The 21,682-nt window shown below is 43.2% G+C and overlaps 2 protein-coding genes across 5 annotated transcripts; both read left to right on the forward strand.

Moving 5' to 3' along the window:
• The first annotated feature begins 529 nt into the window (after positions 1-529).
• On the forward strand, positions 530-3,915 carry LOC147192046 (coiled-coil domain-containing protein 74A-like). Of its 3 annotated transcripts, none has more exons than XM_086135257.1 (8): positions 530-1,054; positions 1,729-1,776; positions 2,004-2,076; positions 2,208-2,397; positions 2,474-2,574; positions 2,672-2,722; positions 3,197-3,304; positions 3,406-3,915. In XM_086135257.1, exons 1-8 carry the CDS (start codon positions 763-765, stop codon positions 3,413-3,415), a joined length of 873 nt encoding a protein of 290 aa, XP_085991383.1. In that variant the 5' UTR covers positions 530-762; the 3' UTR covers positions 3,416-3,915. The 3 variants fall into 3 exon arrangements, with proteins under 3 accessions (XP_085991383.1, XP_085991385.1, XP_085991384.1); XM_086135259.1 differs by having other exon boundaries at positions 2,247-2,397; XM_086135258.1 differs by having other exon boundaries at positions 3,197-3,915.
• Positions 3,916-6,266: 2,351 nt separating this feature from the next.
• crkl (CRK like proto-oncogene, adaptor protein) lies at positions 6,267-13,045 on the forward strand. Of its 2 annotated transcripts, XM_086135535.1 has the most exons (4): positions 6,267-7,404; positions 9,238-9,712; positions 11,368-11,539; positions 11,680-13,045. In XM_086135535.1, exons 1-3 carry the CDS (start codon positions 7,094-7,096, stop codon positions 11,500-11,502), a joined length of 921 nt encoding a protein of 306 aa, XP_085991661.1. In that variant the 5' UTR covers positions 6,267-7,093; the 3' UTR covers positions 11,503-11,539; positions 11,680-13,045. The 2 variants fall into 2 exon arrangements, with proteins under 2 accessions (XP_085991661.1, XP_085991660.1); XM_086135534.1 differs by having other exon boundaries at positions 11,368-13,045.
• Positions 13,046-21,682: the final 8,637 nt, after the last annotated feature.

Below are 21,682 nucleotides of genomic sequence, written 5' to 3' on the forward strand. Positions count from 1 at the left end.
ATATACACCTGTAATATTTCTGTTGTCCCACACTTTTGCTCCGCCCTCCAACATAATGTACCAATCAGAATGATCTATTGACATGTTTTGCCTCACTTGATTGGTGTTTGCATCTGTCAAGAGTTCCGACTCGAGGTGACGTGTACGGCTAAGAGGCGTAATGTCACAAAAGTCTGAATTGTAGCTAGTTTATCGAATTATAACGAGTAAAGTCGGACATGATCCTTAACTGTTGTTTTCAATTTCCACAAGTTATGATTCAATAGTATAAGTCATCCTATTTTTAATTACTCGTCTCAATTCTGAGTAAAAAAAAAAAGCAAAATCAAGTGTCACTAAGTAATTACAGTCCGGCATATCCCTTATGGACGAGTTGTTGTCGTGTTTCTATGTATAAAATGTGGGGCACTCTTTCGTATTTAATGTTTGTGTCGTGAACCGTACGTTTATTCTTTGTTACGAGAGCAAGGGGAGTCGTCGTTAATTCGAGGCAACTGGAAGGCATCGGAAAAAAAGTTGGGCTGTCGCCATAGTAACTGGCGTAGGACCAGTGGGGCAGTATCAATTGTCGGATTGCTTGGAGTATTAAAGCTTTTGCCAGACGTTGTTTTGCTGAAGAACACGGACTGTAACTGCATGTTTTTTAAAAATTATTATTACAATGGTATCACGGAAAATATTGCTGCTACTTTGACCAAGTTGTCGTTCACTTTCTCGAGGAAAGGGCAAAGCGAAGCGAAGCTAGCTGAATGAAGCACGGCTATGTCCAGCAAAAACCTCCCGCCGGTACGCCACCTGCCACAGTGGAGCCGAGTCGGGCGTCTCGGAGTGCCGTGCTCGCCTCGACGTTTACCGGCGAACCGCCTGCAGCCGCTGCCTGTCCTCCCCGCGGGGGACCGAGGGGGCCCGAGGGCGACGACGGGCTCGGGTCCTGTCGACGCTGACGCCCGCGTCGCATCACTGCAGAGGAACATCGAGTTTCTGCAATACCAACACCAAGAAACGCTGCACAAACTTCACCAAGAAGTGGATATTCTCAGAAGGGAGAATAAAGGTGACCAATTATCCAATCTGAGTAAATCATTTTACCTTTTATAATCAAATTGGGGAAACACATCAAGTAGATTTTTCATGTATCTGTGCTTTGTGTGTTTCTTTTCGTTTGATTTCCTACATTTGAAAACAAATGCTACTCTCTACTCAGATTCTGTCGTGCAGAGAAGCTTTTTTTTTTTGCCTCACTCACCTTCTCTGCAACATGCGTGGCAACAATGAGGCACTCTGAATTGGCAACGCAAGCCCCAGTCCACACGCAGCCCGCTGGCTGTCAAATGTCTCAGTTAAAAAGTAAATCGATCAAACCTCACTATGCTGTTTTTCTCTGCGTGAAGTTTGCACACTCTCCGTCTACAATGAGGCACTCTAAAGCGGCCACGCCAGAACACGAAGGGAAGATTTTATTTTTACACTACTTCTGCCAATTCTGCTGTCTCCAAATTTGTTGTGTATTACAGTGACAGTAAAGGCTTTTGGATTTTGATAATATGGAAAGAACTACAAACATGGTATGTTAGTCTCATAGCAACGCCATGGTTTCAATTGAGTTAAGTGAAAGGTGAGTGCGTGATGTTCTCTGTTGGAGGTGGACATCTGACTGGTGTCATTTATACTAACCCGGTGTCTTGTTTCTCCATAATGAACCCTGACCTCTTATTTTGTCTGTTGCAGAGTTGAAGTATAAGATGATTATGGAGTCTCCAAAGCCAAATAGGAAAGGTAAGATGAAGAATCACACAGCAAATGCAAAAATGGAAACGTAACAACAATGCACATTGTAATAATTCGTCTTCATTTTAAAGGGAGCATATTATGGAAAATTGCCTTTTTTTTAAATTGTTTGGATATAAATCATTGGCTAGCTAGAGGACCTGGCCAACTATCAAGTGTGAAATCAAGCACCCAAGTAAATCTCTTTGTGATATGCCTACACTGTGTTCTTCTAGTTCTGAAACATAGCCAAGTGGGTGTTGGACCTGTCGTTCGGGGGAGAGAACCCACACAGAACCAAATGCTAAGGTGAATATCTGGTTTAAATGGTTTAAAATGAGAACATCTTGACATATGACGCCACAGAAGGCAATTGTCTGCTTTTTTTAAAAATCAACAAATGTATGTGAAATAACGTGAGAATGTTATGTCTGGCGTAGAAGCATGGGAGACTGTGTTGACATTCATGGACCCTACAGAGCAAATCGAAGGTCGGAGCAGTTAGCCACCTCGCTGCAGCCTCTCCACATCCACAACGGTCTGTCTCACCCACCACGTGCGTCCACGTTGAGGGAATGCGAGCTTATCATCCGCCAGCTGTACAATACCAACAGTTTACAGTCTCAGGAAGTGAGGGGTCGCAGTCCAAAGTGTTTGCCATCCATATGCGTGTCTCAACTCTCACGCCGACATTTATGTCTTCTAGATTGTGCGCTACAAGGAATTGCTGAGAGATATTGTGCTCCACAAGAGAATCACCCCAGAAAACTACAATCTGACCAAAGCCTACCTTGTGGATGATATCTGGTGAAGCACTCGAGAACATTGTTGTGTTCTTCCTAACATGGAAATGACAAGCATTGTTTTTATTGGAAGCATCTTTTTTGTTTTGTTTTGTTTTCAGCAAATCCTCTGACAACACGTTTCCTAATCTGGACCTGCAAACAGGAAAAACGTATGTCATTGTGTCTCCCTCACTGTGTGTCATGTTTGACGAAAAAAATGAGTGGACAATTTATTAGTCACAGCACACACTGCGTGCGGTTCTGCAATTTTTTTTTCCTTTCACAACCCACTTTGTTTTTCTTTACCGTGTTTGTCACTTTTTATCTCATGCACTTATTCGCTAGCTAACAGCCAGTCTGAGGGATCAATTGTCACTGACGGTCAACGGCTTATTTGTTTAAATCAGATCTAAGAAGCATAATGACTGGGAAAATATATGACAAAAAGTCGATCAATTTGGTTTGGGCAAAGTAGCCGCGCCGGTTGGACTTTTCCTAGAAGTCTGTTCCAGGGTTTTTTTTACCAAAAAAAAAAAAATGTGAGTCGGATTTCCGAGTGCCCCTGAAACAGTCTGTGTAGATGACAACAGATGTTTTCCATGACATAGCATTGACGAATGCTCTTCTTTTTTTTTTCCTACCAGGACCGGCGTGACCCTGCCCGCGCTCACGCAGAGCCTCAGCTCCTCCGTGGCGGAGCGCCCGCGAAGGAGTCGTGCTGTGCACAGAGGCCATGTCAAAACGACAGTACGGTGAGAAGATTCAGATTATCATCTCCCAGCACCATCCATTGTCAGGAAAGCAACTGTTATATATATTTTTCTTTTTTTTTTGTGTCCCTGGACATGTAAAGTCACAGATGATGAAATACAATCTGGAAGGTGTTTCCAGCCGCAGACTGATGGAGGTATTTCAGTGTTACCTTGTTGGGGATGTCCCAAAGGATTAGTACCATAAACAAAGTTCTTGGTACGTCACCAAGTGAATGAATTAGGGATCGGGCTGGCCAGATCAGTGCTAGTTTTATACTTTGTTGACACTTAGTTGTCTTTGGATAAACTAACATGAACCCCAGACCTTGGGCCACCCAGACCCAATGGGTCAATAATGTTCTTTTGGATGAATGGACAAAAAATAAAAATAAAAATCCCAGATCCACTCCAAAATCTTGGAGAACATCTTCCCAGTAGAGTGCAGCCACCTGTGGTCTTTTCTTCCATTTTCACTCCATGTCAGTCGTCCAAATACTTTTGTCTTCAAAGCGCGCTTTCCGTTTTCAACAGGAGTACCGTCTCAAATCTAGAAATTCATTGCAGATGTTGTAAAACATGTTTTTATTAAAGTTGGTCTTGCTTGATTTTCATACGCACCTCTTATTTTAGCCGTACTTTACACACTTAAGATAGCACGTGTCAAGGGCTGGCTTTACACTGCACGTCCAAGTACCTAGCACCAAGTTAATGCTGCTATCTTGATTCTTTTTTTTTAACTCTTGTTTCTGTTTGTGCAGACATAGGTGTGGAACCATTAATCGGTGTCTGATATATTTGTAAAGACACCTGATTCTGATGAAAGATATTTATGTCTGGGTTTTGTTTTGTTTTTTTACCCCCCACGCATCTCCAGATGATGCGCCCCAAAATGGAAATATGCCACTTCAGCCATGCTGTGTAACTCCAGTCGAATTAATTTTTCTGCGTCCGTGCATTGCTGTAAGATGTAATTGTGCCAATCATATTGTTCTGATATTGTCCTTTGGACTTTGTCACCCACGACTCGCCACGAAGGCGCCCGTTTACCCGTCATAGACGGGATCCTGTCATCTTTCAAACAGACTTATCAGTTGGATCGCCATTTTGGCCTTTCTCCTTTCTTACGACAAAGCTTTACGAGAGCGGGAAATGACACAAAAAGTGTGATGTCGGTCGGTGTTTCCATGAGGAGGTGTTGTTTCTGAAGAACATCCTTTTCAAGAAACCACTTTATTAACTCTTGATAGTCAAATCAATGAAACAAGTCAGGCTTGACCTTTATCCGTGGAGGCGTTGTGATCTGTTTTTCTTCTCTTTCACCCAGTTTGTAGCGGCGTCGCGGCCTTTGCATTGGCATTAGCCAGTCAGCGCAAGTTTATTAACATGCACATCGTGTTGCATTGCTGAGAGCTGCTCTGTGGCAGCTGCAGCCACCACCGAAATGATGACTGAAACCTCAAAACCAGAGGAACCGCATTTCTTCATTTTTGCCTCCCTTCAGCATATTAAATTGCAAATTTGCTTGGATTTCACAGCTTTATGCCCAATTCCCACCAGCTTTTACTTGAATGTAAATTCAACTATGATTATCTTACATGAAGTTGTTGCCTTTTAAATGGGTTCCCCACAGCATAATGTAATGCAGCTAAACCCTGCCTCAGATAGAACTGGAAGAAAACTAGAAATAGCGTGACTGCTGTGCAATAATAATAAATTCAGGTCAGTAGAGTATCAAATATCAGAATCATCTTTATTGGCCAAGTATGCCCCTTAGTACCTGTGAGTATAAGCAGGGGGGGTGCTCCCTATTCGCCACGCCACCGATGACGAAATGGGGAGTGGCGTGATAAATATTTTCGTTATTCGCCAACTCGTCTGTCAAAAATTGCCCCGGCAAAAACATCTAAAGTCATGGCTAAAGTACAAATGTCTGTATGTGCAGGTCATTTGGGGGCCTTGACAAAATAGTGCCAAAGGGCCCGTATTTTTGGTGCACCCTTCAGTCAACAGCGTACTGCGCAACCCATACACCCAAATTTCACATCATCGTCAAATTTTGCTGCACCGCAGAAGATAATTCAAACTTCTCGTTCTGACTGACTGTCATTACTTAGAGTAGATCGTGCCAAACCGTATTCTAAAATATGAAAACAATGAATTTGAGTTATGCTTTTGCTTTTTTTCCCCTCAATTTTAAGCTTGTAAGTTGCCTCGGACTATGTGTGCTTAAAATGCATATTATGTCAATATTTGATGCTCCTCAATCACCGCATGAGGTGCAGTTACCGACAGGTGACCCCTTCCTCAGCTTTTACACGATTCGCTAGGTCTGGGGGCCCGCGTCTTGCGGCTATTAATAATGGTGAGTGATGCCAATCATGGGGTTTCCATCCAAATGACAACACTTTGCCTCTTTTGGAGGCAATTTAAAGGAGTAAAGTGAGGTGAGTATGTGAGAACAACATACTGTATTTGAGCCATGAAAATATACAGTACTGTACCAGTAAACCTTCAATGGGTGAAGTTTTGGCCACAAATGAAATAAGTCCCAGCCAGACTGAAATCTCAATAACGGAACCACTAAGTACAGTAGTGAGGGTATTCTCCTCAACTGAGTGCGACACGGCCGTCCGTCTGCATGCTTTCAGCAATTATCTTCAAATATTTTTAGTGTATTTAGAAACAAATCTCTGAATTCACTTTACACAGTTAAGTTACCACCATACTGGAATTAAGTTTTTTTTGGGGTGAGTGAAATACTAATATGTGGGACTTGGGGGGGGGGGGGGGACTTTGAAACGTCATCGCTGTGTCATGCCATTATGATTGACAGCTCACACCGGCTCAGCCTCGTCACCCGCCCACCCTCTCCTCTCCGTCCCTCCCTCCCTCCTTGCTTTCTTCCTCTCCTACCCCCTCCTACTCCCACCTCCCCCTCCGGGCGTCAGTGACGTGCACTTCGAGAGCGGGACCTGCCCTCCCGTCGCCATTTTTTCGTCTCGTACTGTCACCCGTCGGCGGCCGCGTCGAGCGCGAAGAAGAGCAAAGTAGTGCAGAAATACGTCCCCGTGGAATACTAGCGACGCGCGCGCCACCACTCCGGTGTCACGTGATGACATGCACGCGCACGAGTCGAGCCGCTGTTGTGAAATCGTCTGTGGTGTGAAGACGACGTGTGGCGGGCCGCCATTTTTCTGCTCCGCCGCCTCCAAAGTCCGCTCCGACTCGAGACGGGGGCTTCGAGTAGGCCTTTCCGCGACGCGTGTGCCGAGGAGCTTCTGCTAAGTCATTTTCCCAGCGGCGACGTTCAGCCGACATGAGGAATTATCAGAGGAACAACTGAGGCCACTTCTCCAACCCCCTCCGCCTCTTCTCAGAACCGACACTGACCGAAGGAGATAAATTACCAGACGAGAATCTTCCGGTGTCTTCTCGGAAGGAGGAAGCAAAAGGGGAATCTTCATTCATTGTTTGTTGGTTTGGTGTTAGTTTTTTGTTGTTTTTGTCTTTCTTGACCAATTCGACCGAGCCTGCTAACTACAGGAACCACAGCATGGTCCAAAGTTGGCTCGGACCAGCCTGTTTGTGAGCTCGTCTGGTACGCTAGTTTGCTGCTGGTGGTAAGGGGCAGGGGGGTTTCTCTGAAGAGCGACACCCTCCAAAGGTGGAGGGAGGCTCGAACCACCTGCCCTGCAACCTCCCAATTTGCAGTGATCAGTTGTCTTCCTACAGAGCCCAGTTTGTTGCTTTCTTACGTGGAGACTGAATTTAACTTATTTTTAGACAGAGATGTCCACTGCTCGCTTTGACTCATCTGATCGTTCAGCCTGGTATTTTGGACCTGTGTCCCGCCAAGAGGCACAGAATAGGTTACAAGGACAAAGACATGGCATGTTCCTGGTCCGAGACTCGTCCACCTGTCCTGGGGACTATGTGCTGTCGGTTTCTGAGAACTCCAAAGTGTCTCACTATATCATCAACTCTTTGCCCAGCAAGAGGTTTAAGATCGGAGACCAGGAGTTTGAGCACCTGGCCGCCCTCTTGGAGTTCTACAAAATCCACTACCTGGACACGACCACGCTGATCGAACCAGCTCCCAGGTAGGACAGTCACAAAATACATGCTGCCATGTAAGATTGCCTGCAGATCCATTTTATCTGGGTTGGCTATTTTTATCAGAAGTAACCTACTTTCACTTAGGCTGCAGACTGTTATGTCATGAAGGATCAAGACAGATCTGAAACTGGTGCACATGGCTGCACTACAACTACACATGTGGTGCTCCAAGATGAATGGAAATCCAATAATTTATTGGCCCATTTAACCTGTCACTGTTTTTCATCAAAGCCCGAAATGTTTGTGATCGATCATGCCTCAAAAGCTTGCGATTGCCGTCACTTGTGTGCCATCAGGATGCTGAGTGGGACCTGAGCGACGATTGGAAAAACTCGGTATCAAAGGGTTAACAAGTGCATGTGGCTTGTTTTCACTATCCTTAACATCCCATCAAAATAAACCTTTGAAATGAAGCGCGGGTCATTTTTTTGGGCCACATGAGTCAATTGTCACGAACTCATACTCATAACTAGTCGTGGCAAATGAAACACATTCAAACGTGGAGCAAACCTTACTTCGGAGAACTGCTTTTGGCGAGAAGTTCCTGTTTTCGTGTTATCATTATTTTAAATTTCCTCTTTGTCTTACCACTGATAACATTATCTCGAGCCTTACAATTTGAACAATGTGTCGCTCCCACCTTGTCAAGTTCTGAGGGTCCAAATCAGCATGAACCAAAAATTGGATCGCAATAAATGGTTTTAAGTCTAAGACATGTTTTGAAGTACTTTTGAAAGACGATCCAAATTTTAGTAAGAATATGTCGCTGGGAATGGACTTTCATCGTAACCCAGGGACCCCTTGCGCATTGTGGTCGTCAGGTCTGGGCAATATGGCCCAAAATTCATATGGTATACATTAAATCCCTTCACACTAAATGGTACATATCGCAATGAAAATGTTGCAATGTATAAGCATGTCAATTACATGTAAACAATATGAAGCAAAAATGATTTTATAAAGACGTGAAACAAACAACTGTAATGTTCCTACTTCATCTCGAAAAACGGTCAGTCCGCAAATGAAAAGTGCCTCCATTAACTCAGGATGTGCCGTGCCCCAAAGCCGTTTCCGATCATCTTTCAATCAGTTGTCCTCAAACTCTGATTTTGTTGCCGTTACGGATGATTGTCGAAATCCTTGACTTTGCCAATTCTTCGTCTCGGCTGAGCTTTTGTCTGGGAGACTCCCTTTTTCTCTCCAAAGTGAGAGACAATTTCAGCCTTCGCAGGCAGCGAGATTTGCTTCCGTTTACCAGACATGTTTCCAGAGGATCGCGCCGTGCCTCTGGAAGTACAACAATGTACGGGTCGATCAGTAGCGTGGCTAAGCAACGGTGGGGGATCCCGCGATGTTCATAAGGAAGGTGGTGGCGGCGGTTAGTTTTCCCCGCTTCGTTATAACGAAGACAGGCATTCTCTCGAGACACGCATTCAATGTCCCTGCTAATTGATTCATAACACTGCATGTTCTCTTAGCTTAACTCATTCACTCCCAAAGACGTTTTTAAACGTCTTTTCAGACTTGGTCTAGAATTGGCTGGTACTGAATGAGTTAACCGTTAGCAGGGATGCTACGTCTCTTCTTGCTCGGTGTGTCGTCTGATTAGCCAGCTACAGCTCATAGCTGGTACGGAGCAAGTTAGCTTAGTGGGTAGCATTCCATCTGTCGTTCCTGAGCAGCATCGAAGACATTTTTTTTTTTACGTACGACAATACCCAAATACGTTTTTCAGCATATACCTGACGTTGCAATCAGCCCAAGTAGTTGTCAACATTTTGAATGCAATCAACGCCTTTGTCTCATCATCTCCCAAGGTACCCAAGCACAGTGAGTGGTCCGATCCAGCCCTTGGGCGGCCAAGAAGACAACCTGGAGTATGTTCGGACTCTATATGACTTTACTGGCAGCGACGCCGAGGACCTTCCATTCAAGAAGGGCGAGATTCTCATCATCCTCGAGAAGCCTGAGGAGCAGTGGTGGAGTGCCAAAAGCAAAGACGGTCGCGTCGGCATGATCCCCGTTCCCTACGTGGAGAAATTGGTACGACCCTCGCCCCACCCGGGCCAGCCAACCATGGGCTCCCGCAATTCCAACAGCTACGGCATCCCCGAGCCCTCGCATACCCTCGTCCACGCCTACGCCCAGCCCCAGACCCCGTCGCCACTGCCTCCGGGCACTCCTGGAGCCGTCAACATGCCGCTGTCGTCCTTGCAGAATGGACCCGTCATGGCCAAAGCCATCCAGAAGCGAGTGCCCTGCGCCTATGACAAGATGGCTCTTGCTTTGGAGGTAATAGAGAAAATCATTTCCGTGTGTGGTGAATAGCGATGAAACGTTACGGAAATTTCCAATGAACGGTTATAGTGACCCACGCTATCATAGCTCTTACAGTATTGCGAAAAGAAAAGTAAGAAAATCAAGTCAAAAGACGTCATTGGTAGTCATGAGCGCTGTTGTGTTTCACAGGAAAGGGTTCGTCATTTTCAGAGCGGCTTCCACTGCTGCTTACATGTCGAAACGTGTTATATGATGCATAATGTGCACAGATCGCATGCATGGGGGTTGGGGGGGGGGGGCTCCAAGGTGCTTGGTTTCATTCTATTCCCCGACACGTGGAGCTCTCCTACCTTTGCTGGCATCCATGTCAACGTTAATCCTACATCGAAGGATATTGGACATAAAACTGAACGATGCGATTAACCCTGCCTGTAAATAGAAAGTCATGGCGAGGGATAACTTGGAATTTGGATGACGAGAGTTTGTGGATTTGTTTTGCGTCGCGTTCAAGGAGCCACAGTTGAAACTTAATAACTTGCTAATTACACAAATAAACATAGCCCTGGGCCTCGTGATTCAGTGAAGTTTGGCTATGTACTTAAGTGTGTGTTTGTTTTAGGAGGCCTTTGTTCTTGTGTAAAACAAGGAACCATACAACTCCACCCCCCAAAAGTTAAAACAATAATACATTCCTATTTCCTAGCATTAGGGAAGCATCTTTATTTTTCTTGCACTACTTTTCAACAAACAAAATGAGTGCAAAATGAAACGTCATGAATGAATGGATGATCATATTGTTTAAATGATTCTTAAAAATAACATTTACACGACAATTAGAAACTTACCACGGGCTGCCTGAGTAATTATGCTCGTATCTTGCGTGTCATTTAGGCAGCTTAGAGAAGATTTAACCATGCGTTCGCCACCCGGTGGGCGGCCGGCTGCCAGTTGAGTACGTACTCGATTAGATGCTGTGATAGATTTGGGCCGGACAAAAATTGACGGTGACTCCAACTGGCAAATTGGATTCAAGTGAAAATGACACCTGGCATATTGTCGCTTGTACTCGTGAGACGTCGCTTCGGAGAGACTATAATGATGGTGGCGGCTTTACAATGGTGAAGGAAATGAAGTGTACAAGGCCTCACGGTTGAAATTTGGATGAAAACCTTCCGGTACAAAAAATGATCAATCCTATCAATACCTCTCAAGGCAAAATCATGAGCTTGAAGTTGCAAGTTCAATGATCAGCATTCTCGTCATTTCCTTGTGCCGTGACAGACTTGTAAGAGGCGATGTCCTTGAAATGTCATTCAAGGCAAAGTTTCCAAATGGCGTGCCTTCGCATGCGCTTCTGTGTGGCTTTTCGCTCACCGTAATCCTGCGAAAGACCATCTGGTGCAACCAGAGCGGGGTCGCTTTGGTGTCACAAACGCATCTTGAGCGGCAGCCCGCCGTCAACTCCGTAAAACCGATTCTCTCTTCAAAAAGTCTGTTTTGATTGGTTCGAACTCACGCGGTCACACGGCTGACAACATTCAAGATGTATTTTTTTTATATATATTTTTTTAACAGTAGCACTAGATCACAGAAGACATATGTTGCATATCATGTTGCGGGTGGCCGTTTTTCCTCCTTTAACTGCCCCCTCCCGTCTCCCTCCTCAGGTGGGCGACTTAGTCAAGGTGACGCGGATGAACATCAACGGTCAGTGGGAGGGTGAGGTGAACGGACGTAGGGGGCTCTTCCCATTCACCCACGTGAAAATCCTAGACCCCCAGAACCCGGATGAGAGTGACTGACTGAGCTAAGAGTCGAGCTCCTGGCCTGGGCTGAGCTGTACGTGAGTCTCCCCCCCGTCTACCACCCGCTAGTGTCACCGTGTGGTTTTCCTGCTTGGAGCTGTATCATGAAAACTACCCCCCGGGCCCCCCTCCTCTTTTTCTCCTTTTGCCACTGCTGTTGCCAACTGCTGCAAGGCTTTGACTGTTTCCATCCTCGGATCCATCCAATCTCACCCCGGACCTCCCTGACAAGCAGTGTTCGTACACCGGGTCCCATTTCATTTCCCCACCTCCAGTGTATATTCAGCACATGACATGTTTTGAATGTGTGTTTGTTGTGATTTATTTGTACAAAGTGCGGGGGGGGGGGGCAGTGAAGCAATGGAATCTTTTCTCAACGCAAGTTGAGTCCTTCTTAACCTTAATTAAGCACCCACACGGCTGCCTAAAGAGTTCATGTGTATCCATTGCTAATCCCAATCGACATCAATTTGTATGACTTGCGCAACATTTCTGTCTCATTTGCGATGGACATGATGTATGTTGGCGGGGGTCTCTTGGCTTGTCTCCGAGCGCACGTTTTATGCGTTCGGGATGAGCCCCGCAAGCTAACGCCGCCAAGCTTTGTGACTGGGGAACCGCCCCAAACCAAACTTTGCTCATAATATATAACAGACATCAGCTTGCTGTGTCATATTTTGTCATGAATTGAATACGGCCTTCAGAGGACTAGAAACTAAAACGTTTCCCTCCCCCTTTCAAGTGTGACATGATGTGCAGGTGAGAAACACCCCCCCCCCCCCAAGTTTCTATAAGAGCCCGTAAATGCCTTGTTTCTGTGAGAGCATGATAAATGCCTCAATTGTTGCATTCAGTGTTTTTTGTTGTTGTTTTTTTAATGTTACGCCTCCTGGTCTAGGATTTTAATGAGCTGTTTTTTGTTGTTTTTTTTTTAATCGTGGGCCTGCGCAGCGGTTGATCTCTTTATGCAAGCTGCCTCATGTCAGTTTTGTTCATTCTATTTTAACTGGAGGAGGCCCCGCACACTTGACATATCTGCTGTAAAAATAATGATGACCTGCCTTTTTAAAGTCAGCTACTAGCTTCCCCCCAAAACATCTTTTTTTTTTTGTTTTGTTTTTTGGTCAGATGAGTTGCTGTGACTGATTGAGTGATGCTGTTAAATAAAAGGGAAACAAGGAGACGCTTGTGGCCACATGCCGCTTTGTCGTTTATATCTTCACTGTTATTTTATTTTTTTTCCCTTTTACAGCCTAGCGGCGTTCACACTTGATCAAGTCTACGAATTAAGCAATACAACCCGATTGTCAATGACCCTCCCCGAGGTGAACCTCTCGTGCTTCTGAGCTGTTTTTAATGGCATTAACAGTATTACTGTGTCCCCAGACTCCTAGGAAAGCCTGTGTTTTACTTAAGGATTAAGAATTGTGCCTTTTATTTTCTTCAACCATTGACACGTGTTCATATTTCCCATGGTTAACACCTGTGCCGGTATTGACCCTTTATGTACAGAACAAATAAATAAAATTGACATCTACTACTTGCAGCTTTTGGTGTGTTCTTCAGAGCGCAACATGGCCAATTGTGCACGAATACATGACAGTTCCACTTTTTTTTTTTTTTTTTTGTGGCTGTGCCCCGGAGAAAGGAAGCAATTAATGAATTTTAATGAGGTGCTAATAAAAGAAAGTCAGCTGACCCAGACATGCCAGATGGAAAACTTTTCAAGGGCAGTGTCACACGCATGTTTGGAGTTTTTTTCCTTTTCTTTTTTTTCCCCCCCATCACCTCTAACCAACAGGAATGGCTCTCAAAACTTCAGCACAGTGGCATGATTATGCCTTTGAGGGAAAGCCGGGATGGGAGTGTCTAGTTTATACTAAACACGAGCTTTTCCTGCACTGTTGTGTTGAAAACAATTTGCGTGGTCCTAACATTGTCACCCAACTAATATCTGATTGTAGAATGCACAATTTTGGGTCCCGTGTCTCAAAGTTTCAGGTAAAGCAACTGGAATAACATTCAGTCAGGAATTATATCTTGTTGATTGTACACTGCTGACTGACACCTGTTCTTTGAGATCATTCTCAAAGAAAGGGGACAGAAGCTCTAATTTGCCATCAAATCGATTTAGTGCCATTCAGTGATTGGTTGCTTCTGCGGTCACGTGACCCCACTTTGATTCAAGCAAATCTGACCTCTCCTCAGGGTACTTTGTGAGTGAGTACAGCGCAGTCGATGCAAGCCATTAAGCACTGCACCCTTTTCCCATCCCTCTCATTTAGCTAGTTTGTCATCATTTATGACGTTGTATCCGAACATGCTAGCATGGTTTCAGTGCTTGTGTGGGTTTTCTTTGTGCTGCAGCTCCCGCCCACATTCCAAAAACATCCCTGTTTGGTTCACTGAACAATGAATTGTCAATAGGTGTGAATGTAAGTTGAGCTGATTGTCCACTTTTCCTGGCCTAAAAACACCCATTACAGGGCAAAAATTCCTAGCCTAAAAAAAAAGCCCACTACGGGACAAATTTATTGCAAATAAATGTGAAAAAAAAAGCTTGAAACTGTTTTTAGTTTATCCAAACTTACCTTGTTGCTGCTTGGGTGAAAGATAACGGGCGTGTGTCTGGTTGTGTTCATGAGCTTTGATGTTCACGCTTTCTCTTGTCACCTGTGTTACGATTTGATGATAAAACAAGTACTGCAACAAAAATGGAATGTTTGAGAGACATGTACATGATTTGTGCCTGAGTAAAAAAACAGCTGCGGATATGAATAGGTAGCTGTGACATGCCCCTTTTAAGCTGAGTGCTTATAGCAATGCTAAGCTAGCGTCCATGCTTTCCATAACCTCTTATGGTCCGGTTGCCTCTGCTAACATGGCCGCCACATATGCACATGCTTTTGATGGGAAATGGCCGACACGGTGTCGCGCGTTTTGGCTTGCACTAGTCGACTGTAGGTGTATAGACTGTATCTATGACAAGGAAAGCAGCTCAAGCTGGAAACATGTCTGTTGATGGCACCACAGCACGTTTACTGGCGCTGTGATGAATTGCGTCCAATTCTGGAACGAACAGGCTTTGAAAGGACTATTTTGACTGGATGTCCGTTATTTTGTTTCCACTGAACACGGAAGCTTTGAAATAATTTTTTCCAGTACGTAGAATGGTCTTAACATTTAACTCATTCTCTCAGCTTGTTTTAGCTCCTATTCTTTGAGCTCTGGGGTCACCAATTTGGTTGCCAGTGGGCCTCAGGGTTAGCTAGCTGGGTTAGCTAGCCCCCCCACCCTCCAAAGCCGAAAGACACCGCTGTAGAAAAGAGATGATGGACTCCACAGGATGAGATATGAGCTAATGCACCTTTCACTGTTTGTTAAAACCTCTTGCTGAAGATATATGTCACTTGGCTATTGTTCTGCCGGGAGGTTCCTAAATGTCCCAGATACATGTGATGTAAAATATTTACGGTCCAGATGCTTGTGCCTTCTGCCGGGAGAAACTGTGCCAGACTGCCAGTGCTCAATCTGTCTGACACTTCTCCATCTTACAGACGCTGCTAGAATATGTGCGCTGCTAGGATTTTAAATACAGCTCTTCATGCCGCGCGTCGTGTTCCTGTGACATTTAGCAACATGTCGTTACATGTTACACAACCGATAACTGTATGCCATTGGCATTCACTTTGTGTTTGAACAGTCACTGGCATATCATAATGGGACAAAACGGCACCTTCTTATCTAATGGTAGATACAATTATTATTTTTATAATTCCCGCATGAAGTGGCGAGGCCAGCCTAAGAATGATTGTGTTTAGAAAAACTGCAAAGCCGACGCTGTCGAATACTGGTGGCCTCATGTCTGTCCGAATGATACCTGAAATGAAATGTCGTGTGCAGTGTTCCCAATGAATGATGTATGTGGATGGCAATAAAAGCGATGATCATGATTTTGATCTTCACTCACAAAACGCACATCCCATGAGGCCAGTTGACCCTGCAAGCACCGCCCCCCATCCTCCGCCCCTCCCTCATTGTAACTACTCAACAGCCTGGGACGAGAAAGGGTGCTCCTGGACGGAGCACTTGGCACCTCATTCACATGAAAGAGTGTGTCAGTCAGACAATAAGCACAAAGGCCTCATTGGAAACGTTTCCATGGTTTGAAACGTTTTTTGTTTTTTTTTCCCAACAGTTGATTGAAAGGATTCAATATTTTATGAGTGCTCAGGAAGGACTGCAGGCATGTTGAAACATTGCACCTCTGCTTTAACCAACCAGACATGTGAAGGTGGAATCCAGAATGTTCGCGCCCGGGGGCGACTTCAACTGCAGCTCCGTGTAAAAGCTAATGATCACATTCTGCTTTGACACTTCAGCATCTGCCCAAGGAAGATTTCATGATGCTTGATCTCACACTGCTGAAGTCAATGGCTTTTGATTGTGCCCCCCCCCCCCCTCCGACGGCCCCACCTCCCCAAATAAGAAAAAAAACATGTCGTTTTTCTTGAGTGAGCATAAATTCACGATCTGTACTAAAGTATTGGGCCACCTATAAATGAAAAAACCTAAAACTTTTAGGAATTTTGAAACAACCAATTCTGTATTCATGGAGTAGTTTGGTCATCTGAGAAGAATTTGTATTTATGTACAGAAGACGTATGAGGCCACTGTGGAATGTAATTGTTTTTTTTGTCTGTTCAATGTGTGCCCTGCAGTTAGCTGGCAACCAGTTCAGGGTGTACCCTGCCTACTGAACTCATGTGGGATAGGCTCCAGCTGACTTCAGCTTACTATATATAAATATATTTTAGTAAGGCGTTTCTAGCCGAACAAAACAACCATGTTTTGTCAGGCGTTTTTTGCCGAAAAAACAACCATGTATACTAAGCCGTTTTTAGCCCCAAAAAATGACCATGTATATAGATATAGCAAGGCGTTTTTAGCCCAAAAAAACGACCATCTATAGGAAGGCATTTTTTGCCGAAAACCCCCCCACCATGTATACTGAGGCGTTTTTAGCTGAAAAAAACGACCATGTATAGGAAGGCATTTTTTGCCGATAAAAAAACGACCATGTATACTGAGGCGTATTTAGCTGAAAAAAACGAACGACCTTGTACAGTCAGGCGGTTTTAGCCGAAAAAAACCCTAACCATGTCACTATGACTATGTATATATAGTAAGGTGTTTTTAGCTGGAAAAAAACCCATCAATATATACTCAGGCGTATTTCGCAGAAAAAAACGACCATGTATAGTAAGGCGTTTTTAGCCCAAAAAAACCGACCATGTATAGGAAGGCGTTTTTTGCCAAAAAAAACGACCATGTATAGTAAGGCGTTTTTGGCCGAAAAAAAACGACCGTGTATAGTAAGGCGTTTTTAGCTGAAAAAAACGTCCATGTATAGTAAGGCGTTTTTAGCCCAAAAAAACCAACCATGTATAGGAAGGCGTTTTTTGCCGAAAAAAAAACGACCATGTATACTAAGGCGTTTTTGGCCGAAAAAAAACGACCGTGTATAGTAAGGCGTTTTTAGCTGAAAAAACCGACCATGTATCGTAAGGCATTTTTTGGCCGAAAAAAATGACCATGTATAGTAAGGCGTTTATCTGCCGAAAAAAACGTCCATGTATAGTAAGGCGTTTTTTGTTGAAAAAAACGACCATGTATAGTAAGGCTTTTTTTGCAGAAAAAAACGACCACGTATAGTAATGCGTTTTTTGCCGAAAAAACCGACCATGTATAGTAAGGCGTTTTTAGCCGAAAAAAACGACCATGTATAGTAAGGCGTTTTTTGCCGAGAAAAACGACCATGTATAGTAAGGCGTTTTTAGCCGAAAAAAACGACCATGTATAGTAAGGCGTTTTTTGCCGAGAAAAACGACCATGTATAGTAAGGCGTTTTTAGCTGAAAAAAACGACCATGTATAGTGAGGCGTTTTTTGCCGAAAAAAACGACCATGTATATAGTAAGGCGTTTTTAGCTGAAAAAAACGTCCATGTATAGTAAGGCGTTTTTAGCCGAAAAAAACGACTATGTACAGTAAGGCGTTTTTTGACGAAAAAAACGACCATGTGTAGTAAGGCGTTTTTAGCCCCAAAAAACGACCATGTATAGAAGGCGTTTTTTGCCGAAAAAAAACCACCATGTATAGTAAGGCGTTTTTAGCTGAAAAAAACGTTCATGTATAGTAAGGCGTTTTTAGCCCAAAAAAACCAACCATGTATAGGAAGGCGTTTTTTGCCGAAAAAAAAACAACCATGTATATATAGTAAGGCGTTTTTTGCCGAAAAAAACGACCATGTATAGTAGGGCGTTTTTAGCCCGAAAAAAACGGCCATGTATAGTAAGGCGTTTTTTGCCGAAAAAAACCACCATGTATAGTAAGGCGTTTTTAGACGAAAAAAACGTCCATGTATAGTAAGGCGTTTTTAGCTGAAAAAAACGACCATGTATCGTAAGGCATTTTTTGGCCGAAAAAAATGACCATGTATAGTAAGGCGTTTATCTGCCGAAAAAAACGTCCATGTATAGTAAGGCGTTTTTTGTTGAAAAAAACGACCATGGTATAGTAAGGCGTTTTTTGCCGAAAAAAACCACCATGTATAGTAAGGCTTTTTTTGCAGAAAAAAACGATCACGTATAGTAAGGCGTTTTTTGCCGAAAAAACCGACCATGTATAGTAAGGCGTTTTTAGCCGAAAAAAACGACCATGTATAGTAAGGCGTTTTTTGCCGAGAAAAACGACCATGTATATAGTAAGGCGTTTTTAGCTGAAAAAAACGTCCATGTATAGTAAGGCGTTTTTAGCCGAAAAAAACGACTATGTATAGTAAGGCGTTTTTTGACGAAAAAAACGACCATGTGTAGTAAGGCGTTTTTAGCCCCAAAAAACGACCATGTATAGGAAGGCGTTTTTTGCCGAAAAAAAACGACCATGTATATAGTAAGGCGTTTTTAGCTGAAAAAAACGTTCATGTATAGTAAGGCGTTTTTAGCCCAAAAAAACCAACCATGTATAGGAAGGCGTTTTTTGCCGAAAAAAAACGACCATGTATATATAGTAAGGCGTTTTTTGCCGAAAAAAAAACGACCATGTATAGTAGGGCGTTTTTAGCCCGAAAAAAACGGCCATGTATAGTAAGGCGTTTTTTGCCGAAAAAAACCACCATGTATAGTAAGGCGTTTTTAGACGAAAAAAACGTCCATGTATAGTAAGGCGTTTTTAGCTGAAAAAAACGACCATGTATAGTAAGGCGTTTTTTGCCGAAAAAAACGACCATGTATAGTAAGGCTTTTTTTGCCGAAAAAAACGACCATGTATAGTAAGGCGTTTTTTGTTGAAAAAAACGACCATGTATAGTAAGGCTTTTTTTGTTGAAAAAAACGACCATGTACAGTAAGGCATTTTTTGCCGAAAAAAACGACCATGTATAGTAAGGCGTTTTTAGCTGAAAAAAACGTCCATGTATAGTAAGGCATTTTTAGCTGAAAAAAACGTCCATGTATAGTAAGGCGTTTTTTGCTGAAAAAAACAACCATGTATAGTAAGGCGTTTTTTGCCGCAAAAAAAGACCTGACCATGTATACTAAGGCGTTTTTCGCTGAAAAAAAACGACCATGTATAGTAAGGCGTTTTTTGCCGAAAAAAACGACCATGTATAGTAAGGCTTTTTTTGCCGAAAAAAACGACCATGTATAGTAAGGCGTTTTTTGTTGAAAAAAACGACCATGTATAGTAAGGCTTTTTTTGTTGAAAAAAACGACCATGTACAGTAAGGCATTTTTTGCCGAAAAAAACGACCATGTATAGTAAGGCGTTTTTAGCTGAAAAAAACGTCCATGTATAGTAAGGCATTTTTAGCTGAAAAAAACGTCCATGTATAGTAAGGCGTTTTTTGCTGAAAAAAACAACCATGTATAGTAAGGCGTTTTTTGCCGCAAAAAAAGACCTGACCATGTATACTAAGGCGTTTTTCGCTGAAAAAAAACGACCATGTATAGTAAGGCGTTTTTAGCTGAAAAAAACGAACATGTATACTAAGGTGTATTTAGCTGAAAAAACGACCATGTATAGTATGGGGTTTTTAGTTGAAAAAACCCCTGACAATCTAAACTAATGCATTTTTAGCTGAAAAAACCCCAACTTTGTTATAGTAAGGCGTTTTTCGCTGAAAAAATATGACCATGTATCCTAAGGCGTATTTAGCTGAAAAAACGACCATGGATAGAAAGGCGTTTTTTGCCGAAAAAAACCCCGACCATGTATACTAAAGCGTTTTCGCTGAAAAAAACGACCATGTATACTCAGGCGTATTTCGCTGAAAAAAATTGACCATGTATCATAAGTTTTTAGCTGGAAAACAAAACGACCATCTATAGTCAGGCGTTTTTTGCCGAAACCCCCCCCCCCCCCCCCGACTTTGTATAGTAAGGCATTTTCAGCTGAAAATAAACCGACAATGTATACAAAGGTGTATTTTGCTGGAAAAAAACGACTATGTACTGTATATCAAGGCGTTTTCAACCAAAAAGACGACCAGTTTCGTCAGGCGTTTTTTTTGCAGAAAAAAACGACCATGTATCGCAAGGCCTTTTTAGCCCCCCCCCCCCCCCCTGCAAAAAAAAAAAAAACGACCAGCCGGGACAACCTCTCACCCCAGCGTGGGATCCTTTGGAACTGGCCACTCCTTCCCTGTGCAAAATGTATTTCACACACAACTGCGGTCTTCCCATCAATACGTGCAGGAATTTTCTTTGTAAACTTCTTAAGTTTTGTCCACTCATTTTTATTTATTTTCTACACTCGCAATCTCTCCAGGACGAGAGCCTCTGGACTTCCAAATCGCAGATGAAAGACCAATGTTTATCAGATGGTCTCCACACTCGAGTAATCCATAACTGGTCGGTCATACGGCCATCTTTCTTTGACACGTTGTGCAAAAATGAATTTGCTAAATGTCCACTAGATGGAGACAAAAGACACGAAATACACACGATGTTTTCTTCTCCAAGTGTTCAATTCACATTCAGTATTAATGTTTCTTTAAGACGTGTAGAAATTAAGACAATCGAAAAACATGTTCTTTTTCCCTGAATGAATGAACGACAACACAGTGACATTTTGAAACGAGCTACGCCGCATGTGACTCATGATTGTACAATTGTAGGAAAAACCCCAAACAAGGCTCACTTGCGTTTGGTTTCGTGGAGCCCTGAAATTTTACGGAGAAGCTCACACACTGAGAAAAAGGAAGAAAACCACACGTGGATCTGAGCCTGCACATGCATGATATACGGTCGTGCTTCTCTCACCATTGCAAATGACTGCACATTGATTTGTAAAATGTACACACTTTGAACAGATAGTCGCTTAAAATGTCTGCCTGTAATAAGAGTCTGGCTGTACCACTTCATCTTTATGCTGAACACAGCGTTCATGTAATTTCGATTTTGTTTATGACACCACAAACACATCACGAGTCTCGGTATCGACGGCAGGATCATTCATTTGTTTGACCAAAAGGATGAACATTTGACATATTTGACATGGCCAATATCCTTTTTCCAATTTGATGCTCAGTGTTTGCTGTCTATTTCTTATCAAGCTGATTAATTGGTTTCGCTCAGCCCACAGCAGCTCTGCCAACGATGATGATGATGACATGCTCGCATGTGAATGATTTTGGTGTCATTTGATTTGAAGAAAAAAAGTCCACCGTTTACGTATATCGAGCACAAGTCAGTCATCTTGCCGTAAACTCATGAATAAGTTATTCTTTTCTTTTGGCCACTGAAATATTGTTTCCCTGAATGTGTCCAGCGCCGAGGCATTTCACCGAATAACTCGATAAGAATGGCAAAGAGCAGTTAACGGGACCACCAACAATGCATTACAATGGCTGAGTAAAAAAAATAAAAATAAAAATCAGTAAACTTCGAGCTTATTAATTACTTCCTCATCCGTCAGTTGTCTCTCCTGAAAAAAAAACCCATTTAATTTCCTTGACTTGTCATTTTCCTCAAATGTTTGCTTCCCCCTGTTTATCTTGGCCTAATTTTTCATTGCTATGAGTCCATCATTTGTCTCTGCTTCGCTTTAGTTTGCGTGTAAATTCTTTCGGGAAAATTAGGCCTCAAAAGCAAATCCAAAACTTGAAACCTTCAGTG

Source organism: Hippocampus guttulatus, chromosome 17, assembly GCF_054856545.1.
Source record: "Hippocampus guttulatus isolate MCC_2025c chromosome 17, RoL_Hgut_1.0, whole genome shotgun sequence".
NCBI classification, from domain to species: Eukaryota; Metazoa; Chordata; class Actinopteri; order Syngnathiformes; family Syngnathidae; genus Hippocampus; species Hippocampus guttulatus.

Excerpts from the sequence above, each read along its gene's own strand:
- LOC147192046 (XM_086135257.1), top strand. The coding sequence starts at position 763 with ATGTCCAGCAAAAACCTCCCGCCGGTACGCCACCTGCCACAGTGGAGC. Across the intron at positions 2,575-2,671 it reads TACCTTGTGGATGATATCTG|CAAATCCTCTGACAACACGT; the intron begins GTGAAGCACTCG and ends TTTTGTTTTCAG. Across the intron at positions 2,723-3,196 it reads GACCTGCAAACAGGAAAAAC|GACCGGCGTGACCCTGCCCG; the intron begins GTATGTCATTGT and ends TTTTCCTACCAG.
- crkl (XM_086135534.1), top strand. The coding sequence starts at position 7,094 with ATGTCCACTGCTCGCTTTGACTCATCTGATCGTTCAGCCTGGTATTTT. Across the intron at positions 7,405-9,237 it reads CTGATCGAACCAGCTCCCAG|GTACCCAAGCACAGTGAGTG; the intron begins GTAGGACAGTCA and ends TCATCTCCCAAG. Across the intron at positions 9,713-11,367 it reads AGATGGCTCTTGCTTTGGAG|GTGGGCGACTTAGTCAAGGT; the intron begins GTAATAGAGAAA and ends CTCCCTCCTCAG.